Genomic DNA, 19,726 nt, shown 5'->3' on the forward strand with positions numbered 1-19,726 from the left:
ACACCAATTTATACATACAATTTCTCACCAATTGATAGATATGATTTCTCATAGTGTGTATGAGAGGGAGTGAAAAGGAAAGTGTAAGTTATAAATATATAACGGGCAGAATATAGACAAAAAGAAGCAGGGAGTGGAGAGGTGGAATGAATTCATATAGTTAGGAACTAGCTAGTGGGAGTTAGAAAGAGAGAAGAATGTTCCTGAGTGGCAGCAAAAGCAATTGAGAAATATGATGAGTACTAGTGGAATGTTGGTCACTTTTGGTCCTTATTTTTCTCACTCTCCTATTATCCTAGCATCCATCCAGCACCATATTATGATACAATTAACTGTTATAGTATTTAGGAGTTGCTCAACAATAACTGTCACGAGATTTCAGAACAAGTGACAGAAAAAGGAGTTTTCTATTGATACATGATTTTATTTTAGATGATGGAAACATTTTTATGAATTTATCATCTTTGGTGGGTGTAAGACACTCAAATAACACATCCAGAATATACACACTTTCAATATTGATACTCAAAAATAGCTGCTGAAATCAAAACTAACAGTAATTTTCTTAACTCAGATTTCATCCAGATTATTTGATTTCTGGCTTCACAGAATTCAATTTAACCCTTTCATTTCCAACCCAGCTGAAACTGGCTCTGGCTCAGTAGTACAAATATCTTGTTTTCATAAGTTTTGAATTAAAATCTTCCATCAAACCTTAGTCAAATTTATACTCCTAACACTGGTTTAATGATAACTAAGTTATTTACTAAATTCTTTGGTTTATTTAAATCGAAATCGAATTGAACTAGCCAGGATCCCTGGTCTGGTGGTACGTAAAAAGCACTATCCGACTCGTGGCCGATGCCAGCACCGCCTCGACTGGCTTCCGTGCCGGTGGCACATAAAATACACCAATCCGACCGTGGCCGTTGCCAGCCTCGCCTGGCACCTGTGCAGGTGGCACATAAAAAGCACCCACTACACTCACGGAGTGGTTGGCGTTAGGAAGGGCATCCAGCTGTAGAAACATTGCCAGATTAGACTGGAGCCTGGTGCAGCCTTCTGGCTTCCCAGAACCCCGGTCGAACCGTCCAACCCATGCTAGCATGGAGAACGGACGTTAAACGATGATGATGATGATGATGATGATTTAAAATTAATTGAAAGAAACACAGAGCATCTCAAAATAAATACAGTAACAAAAGGGTTAATGATGAGTTGCAGAAGAAATTTGAAATTATATATTTGTAGTAATATAAAAATTTATAACAAGCACTTATAATATCTAAAATATTGAATCCATACTGACTGAAGCAAGCACTTTTTTCAGGCAGCCTAGTTAAATATGTTAATTACATTGTGTGAATGCATGTGTAAGAGATAAGTGATTGGTCAGTTATAGCAGTAATTAAAATTGTTGTGGCAGTAGTGTTTAAAGATGGTAGTGGCAATAGTGCAAAGTGCAGTAAGGCCTTGCTGGTCATGTTGCCATAGTAATGGTAGGTGGGGGCCCAATGAGACTCTCAGCCCAATCATTATGAATAAAGGGTGATAATCTCTATTGGTGTGTCAGTCAGAAAAATAGGTCACCAATTGAACCCTCTCTGCTTATATTGTGAAGTTTAGCATTTTGCAGAGGATTTATTGAGGCAGAGATAGGAAAGATTCAGATAAAAAGTTGGTCAGTAAGTTGATAGCAATAAAAACAATGGGTAAAATAAGCTCAGTTCTACTTTGAGTCAAACGGGAGTAGACTGGATCACAACCAAGTTCTGTGTTACACATTTTATGAGCTGAGTAAAGCCAGCTTGAATCTGTAATTGTGTACTAATGTGATGATGTGGATGTGTGCATGTATGCAAAGATATATGCATGCAGAGGAATTGGTTATGTATGCACTCTTTTCCTCTACAGCATCATTAATATTATATTTATTTAAAGGCAGTGAGCTGGCAGAAATGTTAGCATACTGGGTGAAATGCTTAGCAGTATTTCGTCTGTCTTTACAATCTAAGTTCAAATTCCACCAAGGTCGACTTTGCCTTTTATCCTTTCAAGGTCGATAAATTAAGTACCAGTTACATACTGGAGTCGATCTTATTGACTGGCCCCCTCCCCCAAAATTTCGGGCCTTGTACCTAAAGTAGAAAAGAATATTATATTTATTTGCTATCAAACTTACAACATATTTTGATTTGAGCCATAATTTCTTAATAATAACATATCTTCTTAAAGGTTCCATTAATTTCAATTTCAGAATGGAATAGATTGAAAGTTTCATAAGAGACATAATCTTTTTAATTAATTCATCACTAATCTCTCTTTGACCATGATTTATGATTTTTAACTAATTGAATAATTCCCACAATGCCTTTAATGCTGCAAATGGAAATGTATACAAGTTTCTGTCTTTGCCCAATGACAAATCAGTTTGTCGATGTTGTCTAGGGACCTAATGATTGATATTTGGCTTGAAACCAAATATTATCGAATTCTGAGTAACTCAACGGCTTAACAGGCTTTGATAAATACACACATACATATTTTAGCTCTATAACTCTTTATATTGAGTATTTTTTCCTTTGGCATATGTAATTTGCTTGATCTGCATGAAGTATGTGTACATAAATACTTATGCATACGTACATAGATATGTATATGTAAACCACAAGTTTTAACCACATCAATGGGCCTTCTAACCAAATTCTTTAGTTGTTGGAATTATATTTGGTGAGTCCAAATGTGTATTTTTGGCAGTAAAGTGTGAGTAACTTGTGCCCTCCTTTAATACACTAAATATAAATGACCTAAAAGAACAGCCTTCACTTTCTGGTAAAAGCTACTAGCATTATGGACAGGATAAGAATGTTTCATCAATAAGCTGAAGGAATGACTACCACAACAGAGATATATGGTCTTCTGAACTCTTAGCTTACAACAAGTATATCACCCACAACACCTTTGTTGTACCTATTCTCATTCCAACATTTAGCCTCCTAAACTGATCACTGCAAGAGCCATATGAACTCACAAGAGGTTCAGTGTTACTGGAAACTTCAATATTGATGGAGTGATCCCTGTGCTGGTGGCACATAAAAAGCACCATCTGAACGTGGCTGATGCCAGTGCCGCCTTGACTGGCTTCCGTGCCAGTGGCACGTAAAAAGCACCAATCCGATCGTGGCTGTTGCCAGCCTCGCCTGGCACGTATAAAGTGGTTGGCGTTAGGAAGGGCATCCAGCTGTAGAAACACTGCCAGATCAGACTGGAGCCTGGTGCAGCCCTCTGGCTTCCCAGATCCCAGTCGCACTGTCCAACCCATGCTAGCATGGAGAATGGACGTTAAACGATGATGATGATGATGATGATGATGATGATGAAGACAGGCTGCTCTTTGCATGCAAGGATAGTGGTTGTGATCTTAAATCTGTTTTGATGTCATATGAAGCACATATTGTGACACTGAAACTACATCTGCAGCAAAAAAAGAAGGCCAGTAATTATCTTGCCCAAGTCTGTGAGTATGAATACTGATGCAGATCTCTCCACAAAAGCACTGCAAAACTTTATCTAATACAACAAAATAAAAAAAAATAGACCAATTCAATGAGTAAGTAGTACACGAGTACTTGACATGAAAGGCCTAAATCATAGAGGGAATAAATTAAAATCTTAGCATGATATACCAACAAGTTTATGACATACAGCTCAGGAGCAAGTGATTCCCACCATGTATCTACAGTATAAAAGGCAGAAATACAGGCAGATGACAAATGTAGGCTGTGTAAAACTAAAATTGAAGACATCAGCCACATTATTGCCAGCTGCAAGAGAGTATCTGTTAGATATCATCTTTCCATGAGGCATGATGTGGTGGCTACAACAATCTCGAACAGAATAAGAAAAAAGAAAAAAAACCAGCATTGAGACTAATAGGCAAAAAGAATATTCTTGGCATTTAAAAATTAAAGCAACCACCAAATTAAAAGACAACCAGTCATATATTGCTTTGTAGAATTAAAAATAACTCCCCAAGTGCTGCCTGAACTTTAAGAGTAAACCTCAGTAATCACAGAATTCCTGTGTGGATTAGCAATTCTCTTAGTTTTGAAAAATGTGTGTCCAACACAAGTCTGTAGAAGGAGGAGCTCTTTGTCAAGTTATATTATATTGATTTATAACATAGAGAAAAGACTTTAAATGTAGGGGATGGATATAGTCATTTAGATCAATACAAATGCACAACTGATACTTATTTTATCAAACTACCCCCAGAGGGATCTAAGTCAATATCAGTGGAAACATGATTGTAGCTTATTTTTAGAACATTTTTGCAAATGTTTACCAGTATGGAAGTTTATTTCACACTGTACCATTGAAATCGTCCAGTTATTTTTCAAAATGTTTATGTTGTAGTTGTTGGACACTTATGAAGATTTAATTTTGAATTTCAATCTACATGTCATTGTGTAATCATCTGATTTGAATGAATTTTGACTGCTGCTCTTGTCTGACATTGTCTGACGCCAGATTCTACATGGTAAATAGATTTGAAATATCACACTTGTGGCTATTGTTATTTTGAATCAATAGCATTAATTTTTAACCTATTGAAGACAGGATTGTTTTTTCAATAAATGTTATGCACAATCTTTCAACTTAGAATTACATAGGATTTTAGAGTTACTTCATTGTGTTTTCTTACCTAAAGTTTCTTTCTGTATTTCTGTAATGTATTTGTTTGGTTCCCTACTCAGGAGATTCGCTGGCAACAATTTTCTGAAACTTGTTTATGATTTACTTCTGCAGGTTATACTATGATATTGGCAAATAAATCCACAAACTTGTTTGAAGTCCTTGCTCAGGGATAGCAATATAACATCCTAACCAGCCATCATCTATTAGAGTCAACTCTTCCACACACACTCATGCATCTGCTTAACTTCTGAAGCAAGAGCTATAAAAGAAACAAACCAACAACCTTTTTGAATCTTCAAGTAATTCATTTCCAAAGAAAAATTACCTTCATCTGCCTCACAACTACAGAGGCATTACTCTCTTGTCTCTAGATTCAAACTTCTACAATTCTATGCTCTTTGTTTCAATGCTTAATGGTCTATGTATATGTGTCTTAGTGTCTATGCTTATCCCCCACCACCACTTGACAAACAGTGTTGGTGTGTTTATGTCCCCGTAACTTAGCAGTTCAGCAAGAGATGAATAGAATAAGTAGCAAGCTTAAAAAAAGGACTGGAATTAATTCCTTTGACTAAAATTTCTTCATGGTGGTGCCCCAGCATGGCCACAGTCTAATGACTGAAACAAGTAAAATATAAAAGATAACAAGAAAAGAGGTATCTTACTTTTGAATGCTGGAGTGTGCAACTGAATCTAATTCATTGTTAAATTTCAATTTAACATATGCAATGCATATTTTGTTGATTTCACCTCTTCATAGATATTTGGAGAGATGTATATAGAGAAGTATAGTGAATTATTAAAAGAATGTAAAAAAATGGTGGTAGTGGGGATGGGGAAGCCTCTTTAACAATACTTAGCGTAGTTTCTACCTTGAAGACATATACAACTGCTTCAATATTACAACCATATTCTGAAGTGCTTGTTATCTGGATTATCTACGTTTAACCTTGATATCACAAAGTTCTTTGACCGTGAAATATTATTCAAAGAACTGAAAATAAATAATTAATATATAAGGATTGCTAAATATTTGGCAGAAACAGTAAAGTTAGCAGCAGTGAAAAAGAGAAAAGAGAAATAGAAAGCAAGGAAGAGTATGAGTGTGGGAGAAATGAGAAAATGAGAGGAAGAAACATGAAAAGAAAAAGAAGCAAGAGAAACTAGATCTATGTCAGCTTTTCATACTATAGAGGAATGACTGAAAATTGTTTGTAATTCTATTAAGAGGTTAGGCCATCATTATCATCATCTAAATTGATTTCCATGTTGGCGTGAGATGGATGGTTTGACAGAAATTGGTGAACCAGAGGACAGCATCAAATGCCAGTGTCTGCTTTGGTATGGTTTCTATGACTAGTTGTCCTAGTCATGTCACCAACTATCTTGTAAGACAATACCATCAACTGAGGGAGAGTTGTACTGAGTGATGAAAAGTTAAAATGAGCAAGAACAAAAACCTACAAGAAACTTACTCCCTCATATGTGGTCCAAACAGATCAAAGGCTTATTCATCAGACAGCATTTGCCTAATGTGTTTGAAAACTAATAGTATTAACAAACTTAGTTGTACTGCAGAATAAGATGCATAGGACCTACTAAATGACAAATTCATCACAGGATCTTGGAACATTTCAGCAAAACCTTACATAATACCTGGTGCAGTGTTCCTATGCAGACTGACATGAGGAAGAAAAGTGCATCACCACAGGTCTTAGCAGAAAACCAAAATGTAATAAATGTTCAGAAATCCAAAAGATATTTCATTAATAAAAAAACTACATCTTACTCTGAGCCACCAGAATGGAATGGACACATGGAAATATATATACTGTTTCTCCAAAACGTAATCATGTTTGGCTACCCAGTTATTAATGTCATAACAAACACACAAACAATATGTTTGATGGTGGAATTCTGAAGTCTGAAAGTTCTCATAGCACAATTGGACAGCAACAATGATTCTAGTAACACAGCTCAGTCTACAGTTATTTGTTTGGTAATTCTGCTGATTTCCCTTAATATCTATCTATCTGTCCATCTATTTGTCAGTCTGTCTGTCTGTCTATCTTTCTATCTATCTGTCTACCACCGCCACCACCATCACCATAATTTAACATCCATTGTTCCATGCTCGCATGGGTTGGACGGAATTTTATGAGGCAGATTATCAATATCTGCACATCTGTCCTGTCACCAATCCTCACCTGTTTCCAAGTAAGGTATTTCGCATAGCCAGACATGTTTCTCCAAAGAAGACTGCAAGTGAATAACATTTGATAATAAACTAATACTGCACAGTCAGAATTATAAAGATAATCAGTTTCAGTTAATGAATCTTCAACAAATTTACTTCTACAACTTGAAAAAAGGTGGATGTATGCCTGTGGCATATCACTCACCCTTTGGTTCATATCTTTATTCCCTGCCTATAATCCTGCCATCCACCACATGATATGATTAGCTGTGTGGTGCATGCTGCTATTACAGAACAACTACCAAAACATTTCATAACAGGAAAAAGAAAAACTAGTTATTCCCATTGTGGTCTATGATTCTATTACTGAATCAGCTTAATATTTTATGATGAATTTATCATGTTTATGGGTGTGTAGCATACAACTTAACACACAAAATAAATGCCTCTAGTATTCATTTAGTTTTTGTTGTACACTATGTTTCTTGTCTAGTTTATTTGTTGTCTATGGGATGAATATCCTTTTTATTCCTGGAATGAATTCAATGATAACTTTATCTACAAGTTTGCCCATTAATATTAATTAGATTTTATTGCAGTGATAACCCTCAGTTTTTGATGTGGTGTAGTATTTCTTATCGTTATGATACTGACAAAAGTTTAATTTTGTGTGTGTTTGTTTCATAAGTGAATTTCAGTTTTTAAATATTTATCTAAATGACTAGTATGTTTGATTGCAAGATATTTATCTCATGTATATATCAACAATACACACACACACACACATACACTCACACAGAGTCTTGTGTACATATTTTTTTAGAATTCAAATGTATTGAAGATGTAACAAAAGCAAACTTAACTGGGAGCCTATCTTTTTAACTTTTAGTATTCCTATAGGGACTTCTAAATGCAATATCTGTAGTGCATGCGAATAATAAGTTTTGAAGATAATTTGCAGTATATGTGCAGTTTTCATTCTTGGATGATAGTATGCATGCCTGAGAATGGAGTATATTATGGTGTTTATTGGCACATTAGTGATTAACTGTTCAACATCTAAGGGAGCAATGATGCTTTTAGGTGTGGTTGTTCTAAGTATATCAATAAATTCATCTGTTGAATTCATCATAAATGTGTTGGGTATGTTATCGTTTTATTATTGTATTTAACGATGGGGATATGTTATGTGTCATTGAATTAATACATGAGATGATTGGCTTAACGGGTGTTTTTATGGAGCTATATATTTGTGCTTGCATGTATTCGCTTCAATAAGTGAAGGGCCTACACTTTTATTATTTACAGCATAAACACAATAAGTTTAAATTTGATTTTAAGTTCAATTATAGGACCTCATTTGATAGCATAACATTTTAATATTGTTTATATTCATACGTATAATCTATTTACATGAGTACAATGGGATCTCAAATACAATGCAAACCCCACCTTTTGCATCTGAAAATCAGCAATTTATATTTTATCCTTAGTTATACTTAAACATAATGCTACCCAGTATTTTTGATCCTGATGATTTGATGATTTATATTAAATTTCTCACATTATATATGTGAAAATATGGTACACACTCACACAGAAACATATATATCATCATCATCATCATCGTCGTTTAACGTCCGCTTTCCTTGCTAGCATGGGTTGGATATATATTGATATATATATCAATATATATATTGATATGTACATACCTATATGTATATGGGTTCTTGTTTTGCAAGGTACTTGGTAATATCGTTGATGCTGGTGCCGTGTAAAAAGCACCCAGTACACTCTGTAAAGTGGTTGGCATTAGGAAGGGTATCCGCTATAGAAACCATGCCAAAACAGACTATTGAACCTGTGTAGCTCCTGTCAAACCGTCCAACCCATGCCAGCATGAAAAGCAAGTGTTAAATGATGATGTTGATGATGATGATAATGATATGTAGACATAGATGCAAGAATAGTATTTTTAGCCTGCCAGCCTTCCTTGGACTGTGGTGCATTTGAATTTAATTTGGCTTTATGTAGTCTCTTATCACTTTGTTTTTTCTGGAGTAGGTGGAGCTATGTTGAATGGTAATTAGAGTATGCTGTGATGAAAAGGTATTATAGAAGGTTTGCATTGACAAAAGTTGGAGTTGTGTCATTATTCAGAGTTCAGCCATGAATGTGAAACTATGTAACCATGTATGTCTATTTAGATGTGTCAGCTTCAGGTCTTAGGATCATATTTCAGAGTTACCAAAAAATGTAGATAGGTGAAAAGGTTAGTTGGTTAACAAACAGGTGAAAGGGTTAGTTGGTTAGTAGACGTGTAACTAGGTTTAATTGTTATTGATGTTATTTGAACACTGTTTGAAACATTCAACCTGTTTTAGGAATGTGGAGATTATTCTTTACTTCAATCTGGGATGTAAAACTTTGTAATTAGGTGAGTTTATTTAGGTGTGTTAGCTTTAGGTAATGATTTTAGTATAGAAATTTGGTTATCTCTTGTTTTAAGGGTTCACATAAGTATGTAAGTAGTTGGAAAGGTTAGCTGGTCAGCAGATTTCTTTAATTGTTACACTGAAAAAAAAAAAGAAAGGATCCCCTTCAGTCATGAATGACCATGTGCTTGCACCTCGAAAGTTCCCCTCCTAGGCACAAGTCCAGGAAAGGTTATTTATGGAAGACCAGCAGTCGCCCATGCATACCAGCCTCCCCTATCCACACCACCGATGTTATCCAAGGGAAAAGCAAAGGCTGATACAATTTGGCACCTGTGACATCGCAACTCATTTCTACAGCTGAGTGAATTGGAGCAATATAACATAAAGCATTTTGTTCAAGAACACAACACACAGCCCAGCCCGGGAATAGAACTCACAAACTGATGATTGTGAACCTGATGCTCTAACCACTGAGCCATGCACCTATTTAAACACTATTTAAGAAAGATAACTTGTTTTGTTTTAGGTAGGCAGAAGATATTGTTCAGAATTCAGTCAAGCATGTAAAACTTTGTAACTAGGTGAGTTTATTTAGGTGTATTAGCTTTAGATCATGGTGTTTTTAATAGAGAAATTTATTCATTTTTTGTTTTAGAGTTCACAAAGGCTGTCGGTTGGTGGAAAGTTTAGTTGGTCTGCAGATTTCTAACAAGGAGTTAGTTGTTTTTGATGTTATTTGATTACAATTTAGAAAATTTAACCTTTGTGTTTTGGTGAGCTAAAGTTTGCAGAATATATTTTTATAAATATTTCTTCTGTTTGGTTTCAAGCGTGGGTATTCATAATGATGATCATCATCATTTGAAGTTACTTTTCCATGCTGGCATGAGTTGGATAGTTTGACAGGAGTTGGCAAAGCTGGGAGCTGCACCAGGCTTTGTTGTCTGTTTTGGCACCCTTCTTAATGCCAACCACTTTACAAGGTGTATTGAGTGCTTTTTACGTGGCACCAATACCAGTGATTTTAACGTGACACCAGCACAAACTAGGTCACCAAATACATTGCAAGATATAAGTCTCTCTACTGGGAGGGGAGAGTAGTATTGAGGAGGTGTGGCTTTGTGCCAGTTGAGAGATTAAAGGTATAGAGGGATAGAGGTACCTGTCTTATTGTAGAGTAGATACATGGATACTCTAGTTGGAAAAGAAGGAGTTAGAAAGAAATATAAAGAGAGTGATAGTAAGAGAGATGATGGCAAAGATAAGTTGGGGCATGCCCTGGAAGAACATTAGGCATGGTGAGAATAAGTGAGGTGATACAGAAGTTCGGACTGGGTGAGCGGGTAGGATTGTAGTGACTGTAGCAAATGATGGAGAAAAATATGAGAGGCTTGAAGGCAGGGGTTGCGACAAAAATGTGCAGGGATTGAGGGTGATAGCAGATAAGTGAGGTGTTAATGATGTTTATAACATGTTATTTTGGTCCTATGAATATATGTAAATGTGGAACATCATAAATATGTATGCAGATATAAATACAGAAATAAATTTTTCAGCCAACAACTTTTAAAAGAAGTTAGGTGTAATTTGAGGCAAGTTCGGTCATTATTTCTTGCTTTTGATTAACCACATAGCAGTTCCCTCATTACACATTAAATTAAAGAGTTTAATCAGAGATCCAGTTACTGCCTTATACCTTTGAACTGAAAAATTTTGAGTTGGTTTAAGATTGATGTGTTGTTTATAATTCCGGGATCAAATAAATATTTATTATTCTAAAATAATTAGTAAAATTTATGAGTGATACAAATGACAACCATTCTTCCCTTTGCGTAAAAATCAACGCAAGTGTCGGCTTAAACAAAGCGTAACATATGTCAAAAAGTCACTTTTTATATGTACTCATAATTCTGGCAACTTAATTACACAAATAACAGGAAACAAAAATTAAGAAATGTTTCTTTGAAGTAAATTATTAAATTTTCTTTAGTATTAATAAGTTTTTAGTAAGACTTAAAGTAAGAAGATTGCATCATCTTGAACAGCTCATTACTGTCATAAAAATAAGTCACTAAATATCTTGTTATTCAGTATTATTTTGTATTTTTATTATGATGGCGGAAACAATTATTTGTGAATAGATTTGATGAAGCAGTAAGCTATTGTAGTTTTTAAAGCAATAAGAACTCTCTTGTCAAAGAAATTATTCTCTACTTACTCAAACTATATTTAGTTTTATATTTTCATATTTAATTCTGCTCAAACATAAAACTAAAATTCTTGAAAGTACTTGAATATACTTATAGATATCAGATGAATGAGAAACTTTTATATCTGTAGTCGGGAACATTCTCATGCAACATTAATGTTACTTAGGAGAGAGCAATACTATTAGAAATAGCTGAATTACTGAGTTCTCTCAAGAGTAATAAAGCAAATATAAGGTGTTTAAAAATGGTTTATTTTATATTTTATATATACACATATATTTATTAATTTCTTTTATGTCACATTTTGTGAGCAGTAACCTTATTAGCTATATGTGACAAAGGGGTGTCTTGTGCAATTCAGACAGAATAAATACCATCAGCTATTTTCTTTGTCTTACCTGATTATTGACAATCTCCTTGCTACTGCGTATATCTTTCCCATCGAAATTAAATCTTCCACATAGCTATTCTACTTGATGTTCAAATATAGAGTCATTCCTTGTGGAAATAGTTGCCTTAATCTCAGTATTATGATAACCCTACCATACGTGTATATATATGTTCCTATACTTGTTTCAGGTATTAAACTGCAGTCATGCTAGAACATTGCCTTACACCCCAACCACACACACACACTCAAACAGTATGGATTTTTCTACCAAACAAATAATTTCCCTCTATTTCTTCCTCTCTATCTCATCTAGCTTGCACTACCCTCACTATTTCCAGTGTTTTATACTAATTTATGGTCACTACTAGACTGTCATTGTCTATAGGTCTGTTTAATCATGGTTACCTGAAACTAAACAAGAATGGGTAAGGCAATTGCTCTTTTACCTGTGTCAAACTTATGATTAAAAAAAAAACCCAAAAAATCATCCAGCAAAATAACTATTTTTTAATCATAGGTCTGCTGTATGTCATTAATGCAACATAAGGTATTTGAATATTCAATTAAGGCATGAAATGAAAACTTTTGTGCTTTTTTAATTTTATCCATCTGAAAGACAAATATTAGGTTAGTATAAATAAAGAGGAATAACTATAAGCCACAGCAGTAAACATAAATTGGTTGTGGATTTATCTTCATACACAGCACTCAGTCACAAAACTACATTATAACCTCACCTATAATAAGGTTATTTAATGGAACTCTTTGAGAAAAGCTATGTTAACAACTTAATCACTGATAAAAGTGCTTATACAAATACGTAACAATATGTGCTGTAGAATGAACTGAGGTAGTGTTTAAACAAATATAGGAGCATTGGTACTATATTTTATAACAAAAGAAATTTTAAGGGTATTAAATATTTTCAAATTCAAATGCTTGTACAAACTATTTGCTTTCAAATTTATATATAGATAATATTATTAAAGTAAATTAGATTATCTTCATTGATTCTAACGTTGGTATAGACAACTTATTGATTTGCATATTTTAGAAGTAGACAATATTAGTGAAACTTTGTGGGCTGGAAGATTTTTTTAAACTACTAAAGGTTTTGGGGAGACATCAGAACCAAAGTTTCCAATTCAGTGGCTGCTTATTGGAGATATATCTAAGACTGATTTAATAACATTTTTTTCTTAAGCTTTATGTCTGTAAAGGAAGTGGGTAAAGTTGATTAAGTTAAGCCACTCAAACATTTTTGTAATGACCCTAAAGAAATCAAAGACAAAGTTGAAGCAAAGGATGAAAAAATATTATAAAGCAGCACCTTCTCTATCATCACAAACTAAAATCTAATTAGACTGAAGTAAAATGTTTAGATGAAGACAAAACAGCAGAAAAGGCAAGGAAAGAACCAAAAATTGAAATTGAAATTTGAAAATATTATTAATGAAAAAATGAACAAACAAGCTTCTCCATGATCAATATGCTGCAAGACTTGACATCGGGGTGAGTAAGCCAATGTGAAAGCCAACAATGGCTCAAAAGATCTGGATTAAAGGCAGCAAAATGAGTGATTTGATTTTAGCTGCACAAGATAAATGTCTAGCTTAAAAAAAGGGAAGAAAAGAAACAAGGATTTAACATCAACTGCATACTGTCCAATCAGCACAGAGCAACAAAAGAAACAATTGACCACTTCACTATTAATTGCATAGGATTCTTGCAAAGACAAATAATATTCACAGACAGCCACAAAAATGCTGGTAGTTATGTTAATGGGGGCAATATGATGACACTTCAAAGATAAGTGGCATAAGCATGTATGAATGAAACATGTTAAGTGTCAGCCATAGTGCTACCTCAGTCTCATAGACAAACAAGGAGATTAAAATAAACCACCAGATACCATAATCAGGAACAGGAATGGAAATATGGTACACAAAAGGAAAGGCAAAAAAAGAAAAAGAAAAAGAAAAAAGAAGTAAAGGTTAAAAAAAGTAAAAAAGTGAAAAGGTATTGATGTAATAGGCCTTCAAAATAGAAATAAGATATGAGGTATGCAAGTAAAAGTGGTATGAATATAATTAATGAAGTGATAAAGAAAGTCAAGGCAAAAAAAAAAAATCAATATTTATAGGCTTAAGCAGAGGTAAATGGTTTAGAAACTTGCTTTGCAACCATGTGTTTCAGGTTCAGTCCCACTGCAAAGCATCTTGTGCCAGTGTCTGCTACTAATATAGCTCAGCACTGACCAATGCCATGAGTGAATTTGGTCGATGGAAACTGTATGAAAGCCTTTCATAAGTGTGAGTTTGTCCGCCACCCACTCCACCCCACCCCAATGCTTGGCAAAAAAAGACTGGTAGAATAAGCAGCAGACTTTTAAGAAAATCTAAGTACTGGGGTGAGGTTTGATTGAATAAAAGCAATCAAGGCAGTGCTCCAGCATGGCCACAGCCCAATAACTGAAACAAATAAAAGATCAAGGCTCACTCTATATATTCTGTACACAACTCAACTCACAGTTGACATAACATGTAGTCTACACAATCAGTTTTGCTTCCCAACCACATGGTTCTAGGTTCAGTTCCACTGTGTGGTACCTTGGGCAAGTGTTTTCTACTGTGGCTTCAGCCTAACCAAAGCTTGGTTTAAATGCTAATGGGTTTAAGTATCTTCTTCTGTAGCTTCAGGATGACTAATGTCTAGTGAGGGAAATTTAGTAGACTGAAATTTTGATAACAATAATATTTTCTATTATATATTGGGGGCAGGGGCTAGTTGATTATATTGACCCCTGAACTGGTATTTATTTTAACTTCAGAATGATGAATGGTGAAACTAACCTCAGAAGCATCTGAACTCAGAATGTAAAGAGCTGGAAGAAATGGTGTCCATCATTTCATCAAATGTACTAACAATTCCACCAGCTTACCACCCTAGAAGTGATAACAACAACAACAACAATAATAATCCTTTCTACTACAGGCACAAGGCCTGAAAATTTTTGGGAGGGTCAACCTCAGTGGAATTTGAACTCAGAACATAAGGACGGATGAAATGCTGCTAAGAATTTCATCCAGCATGCTAACAATCCTGCTAGCTCGCCTTGATCATAATAATAATAATTGTTTCTACTGAAAGCACAAGGCCTCAAATTTGGGGGAAGGGATTAAGTAGATTACATCGACCCCAGTGCGTAACTGGTACTAATTTTATCGACCCCAAAGGATGAAAGGCAAAGTCGACCTTGGCGGAATTTGAACTCAGGATATAAGGACAGATGAAACACTAAGCATTTCATCCGGTGTTCTGACAATCCTTAATAATGATAATAATAATAATAATAATATGCCCTGATGCAATACCAAGCACTGGCTCTCATGGCTTCTGAACTTAACTGATTGGAAGTGTTATCATGTACATGTTTTGCTTTGGTGTAAAAGATAGGCTACAGCAAATATTCTGCTCACTATCAGAGATTTGCTCGTCAGTTGTGTGACCATAACCAATTGAGCATGTCCCTAAGTGGCTGATGATATGTGCATCTGATCACGAGCAGTAGTAGTAGGGGAGAATCATAACCATGTGTTGAAGGGGATTCTGTGGGGTTTGGATAATTCAGTCTGGAAACATGGGTGTTTCATTCAACATCCTTAAACAACCTTTACTCAGGGACCTTTTGAGCGGGATGAGCTACTCAACTGGAAGAAAATTCTAATTGGGCCCCACCTGCAAGGTCATGTGCTGTTTATCCTAATATGAGATCACCATATCGCATACATATGGTTGTAATACATGTACCTGGTGTACCCTTATCAGATGGGTATATTGGGCTTCGTATATTTTACACGTTTCACTTTGATGGCATGCACTGCTCTCTCTCACATAATAATAAAGTCAAAATTAAAAGAAGAGTGCCATTGTTATCTAGTGAACGATATTTTGACATCTTGTGTGTCTTCAACTGGTTCAAAAAATAAATTTGTCAATCTACTTCATTTTGGTTAATATAGAAAAATGGCACTGTTCTTTTAATTTTGACTCTATATCTTCGGGAGGAGTTACCTCAATCCTTTCTATATTATTATTATTAATAATTTATTTTCCACGAGGATCATGACGAGAAGTTAATACAAGGACAAATAACAAAACAAAAAAAATTTGGACTGAAGGTGTGCAAAATCAATAAAGAAAAACATATATGATAAACAGCAGTATATACAAAGAGAATAAAGTGCAATATTGCAATATTAATGATTTATTATTGATATATATTGAATTACATATATATAGGGGCACCAAAATTCTATGGGTCTCAATCCGGCCCTGCTCGTATATAAGCTCGAGGTTTGCGTTCAGACAAGCAATAGAGCAGACGACAATGACTACGGAGGACGTCTGCAACGCCGTGCGTCAACTTAGAAAAGAATTAATTGATGACTGGTACCTTACAAGAGTTAAATCTGAGTGCAATGTCGATGTAAATGGTGACCAAGTTGTTCCTTTTAATACATTTGCTTTAAAAACTTCTATTCCTCGGATTCCCAGGTAATTTTTTCCATAAGTTCTTTCCAATTAAATATTAATCTCTATGAAAAAAACGCTTAAGGAGTTTTCTATTTTTCATTAACGTTTTGTTACTGAAATAACTAATGTTTTCGTTTAATTTAATCAAATATCTTCCAGGTGCGTTCATTTAAATATGTTTTAGAGCGAAATACGACTTGGAACAACAATTTAATTATTCTTCATATTTAACTCTTCAAAACCAACATGACCGTAGAGTTGTTTAAAGCTGACCTCAATTTGGATCTGGAATATCTCTTGATATTCTTGTGTATACCTACACAAATATGCCTCTCAATTTTGTTTCCTCGTTAATTTCAGGAAAATAGATATTTTTTAATGAAATTTTATAAAATTAGAGCGAAATACGACTTGGAACAACAATTTATTTATTCTTCATATTTAACTCTTCAAAACCATGACCGCAGAGTTGTGACCTCAATTTGGATCTGGAATATCTCTTGATATTCTTGTGTATACCTACACAAATATGCCTCTCAATTTTGTTTCCTCGTTAATTTCAGGAAAATGGATATTTTTTAATGAAATTTTATAAAATTATCTTTCAGATGGTGTTGATTACGATTACGTCGGGATTTAATGTGAAGTAAAGAAAAGAAAATGGTGGGCGCGCACACATACATACTGATGCATAATCACATAATTTTTTTCAAAATCTCAAGTTCCATTTTGTAGATAGAATGATGTGATGCGTGTCAGTATGTATGTGTGTGTGCCTTCCATTTTTTCCCGTTTTACATTAGATTCCAATATAATCGTAATCTACACTGAGAGATATGCTTTTTTTTCTCTTTTTTTTTAGAAAATTTCATTAAAAAATACCAATTTCTGAAAGTAATGAAGGAAGCAGATTCGGTGGGAAGAAGACACTTGCGTAGGTGTACCCATTAAGCTATACAAACACTGGGCTACAAATAACAGCCAATTCTCCCTAAAATCTCACTCTGCAGCCTTAAAAAAGAGGAATACGTTAGCAGTACATGGTGTGTAGGGAAAAAAAAAAAAAAACCCAAAATTTTAGATTGAATGGTTTTCCTCAATGGTCTTAGAACGCAGAGGTGGTACTCCCATTAATTATATAATTCAACACTTTCTTCTCCTTTAGAAATGAATATGCAGCGTCAGAACTCTGAATGTATGGCAAAATATCATAAAAACATTTTGAATAACAATAAATCGAATTATAGCTAAATGAATAATATTTTATTTCACTTTCAAAATTGTTTTATTTTCACTTAATGACGAGCGCAAGTCCTCTCTTCTTCATGAAGTACCAAGGCAGCGAGTTGCCTTTACGTTCTGTGTTCAAATTCCACCGAGGCGACTTTGCTTTTCATCCTTTCGAGGTCGATAAAATAAATGTAATCGATTTATTCCTTCCTCGAAATTACTGGCCTTGTGCCAAAATTTGAAACTAATCTAGAGGGGCTTCTGCACGGTCACTCAGATTGCTGGAAATAATTAATAACTTAATTTTCTTAAATTACATAGTGAATAAAAGGGTAAGATAGGACCACAGAATTTAGTGTAGACCTAGATATACAAAAAGACGGAATGATCGTGGATGGAACGTCTTTTCTATAATCCCTGTCCCATGTATAATAACAAGTACTGAACGTAATCTCCGAGGGTTCCTCTGTGTTGTCGATCGAGCCATTAAAAATAGCAGCTAGACAGACGCAGAATTCACTTTTCGTTTGACATCTAAAAATTTCATTTTGTTATTTCCCTCTTTGCATTTTTTAAAATGCAAATTACAAGCCTTATCAGGGAATACTATAACAAAAATAATTTGAATCGTGAAAAGTACGACGGAGGTGATGGGTTACGAAAAATTTTCTCCAAAAATGCGATTCAAAATGTGGAATATTACAACATGTCAAAGGATAACGAAAATGGAGGAAAAAATGATAGCTGTTGTTTGGAAGGAAGGATGACATGGAAGAAGCGAGATGGACTTTTTAAAAAAAAGTCTGCTCTCAAATGTTTTGAAAAGTGGGATTCTATAAAATGAGAGGAAAAAAAAGCTTCCGATTTATGTGTGACAGCTATTCCGAAAATCCGTCCAATCGCCATATAATTGTCGCTCAACCTGTCTGTCAAATAATAGGCGCGGAACTGGCAGTCATTTGAGTGCAAGGCTTATGGTTTTGAGTTCAAATCTCATTGAGAATTACCTTTTATCTTTTTTAGACTCAATAAAATAAAGGATGGTCCTTGTGAAAGTGAAATACATACACCATATGAATAAGGTACGGGAATCCTTTATCGAGAAGTGGGCCGCAATGAGACGAAGCTCATCAACCGGGTCGCACAAATAAAAAAGTTCAAGGTTTTTCAATGGCATACATTGCAAAAAAGTCCTGCGTACCGTAGTTTGCCCGTAACTTATAAATATACTACAAAGCCGTAATTGTTTTGTACGGTTTTACTTTTCTCGAACGGTATAGTGGAATTTAAAGTAGGTTGTTTCTAATATAGCACAAAAAACCCTAAGAAAAGAAATGAACAAAAAATGGAACAATAAATGTCACATAAAATTCAAAGTTAGTTCGCATTATTTTACATGGTGTTTCATGAAAAGAATGAAAGCAAATATGCCATTTGACAAGTAAAAAATACTGCTTTCTGATTTAGGCAAAAAGACATTTTGTGGAGCGTGGTAACTGACAATTATCAACATCAGTACCTGACTGATACTTTATCTACTCTGAAAGTCAGAGTTGATATCAACAGTCTTTGAACTCAGAATGTAAAGGGTCTGAATAAATTTCGCAGAGTGGAAGTTGTGAATTAGAAGAATGGCGAACCTTCGGTGTAAGTACCGGAAGTACTGGATACATTTCAAAAAAGTGTTTTTTTTATATATGGGGGCGGGGGCTGTTTAGGGTTTGGGTTAGGCATGGGAGAAAAGGGTTTCTGTTATCTTCAGAAATGTAAACAAAGTCACTCGTGTACATATACCGAAGCATCGCCAAGGGCAATCTTTCGGTATTGGTACGCAACGTCATTTATCCACACAACCTTCCTTCATGATATAAAGAGGCTAGTCTCGTCTCCTGATACCGACTCTATAGACCATTGTCGAAGGATCACCATGGAGAAATACCGCAAGATATCTCCTTTCAACGTTCAAACGATTTAACACCACCACCCGGTCCTTAGATATTTCCAAGTATTTCTTCCGACGCTCTGC

At 34.8% G+C, this 19,726-nt stretch overlaps 1 protein-coding gene across 3 annotated transcripts in view; it reads left to right on the forward strand.

Moving 5' to 3' along the window:
* Window positions 1–16,316: 16,316 nt before the first annotated feature.
* LOC115214428 (meiotic recombination protein SPO11-like) overlaps window positions 16,317–19,726 on the forward strand; it is a 757,765-nt gene continuing 754,355 nt past the window's right edge. For all 3 annotated transcript variants that reach the window (XM_036504807.1, XM_036504808.1, XM_036504809.1), the window contains exon 1: window positions 16,317–16,491. In XM_036504807.1, the coding sequence (XP_036360700.1) occupies window positions 16,325–16,491 (167 nt within the window). In that variant the 5' untranslated portion in view covers window positions 16,317–16,324. The remainder of the gene's footprint in view (window positions 16,492–19,726) is intronic.

The sequence above is a fragment of the Octopus sinensis genome, linkage group LG7 (assembly GCF_006345805.1).
Source record: "Octopus sinensis linkage group LG7, ASM634580v1, whole genome shotgun sequence".
Lineage (NCBI taxonomy): Eukaryota > Metazoa > Mollusca > Cephalopoda > Octopoda > Octopodidae > Octopus > Octopus sinensis.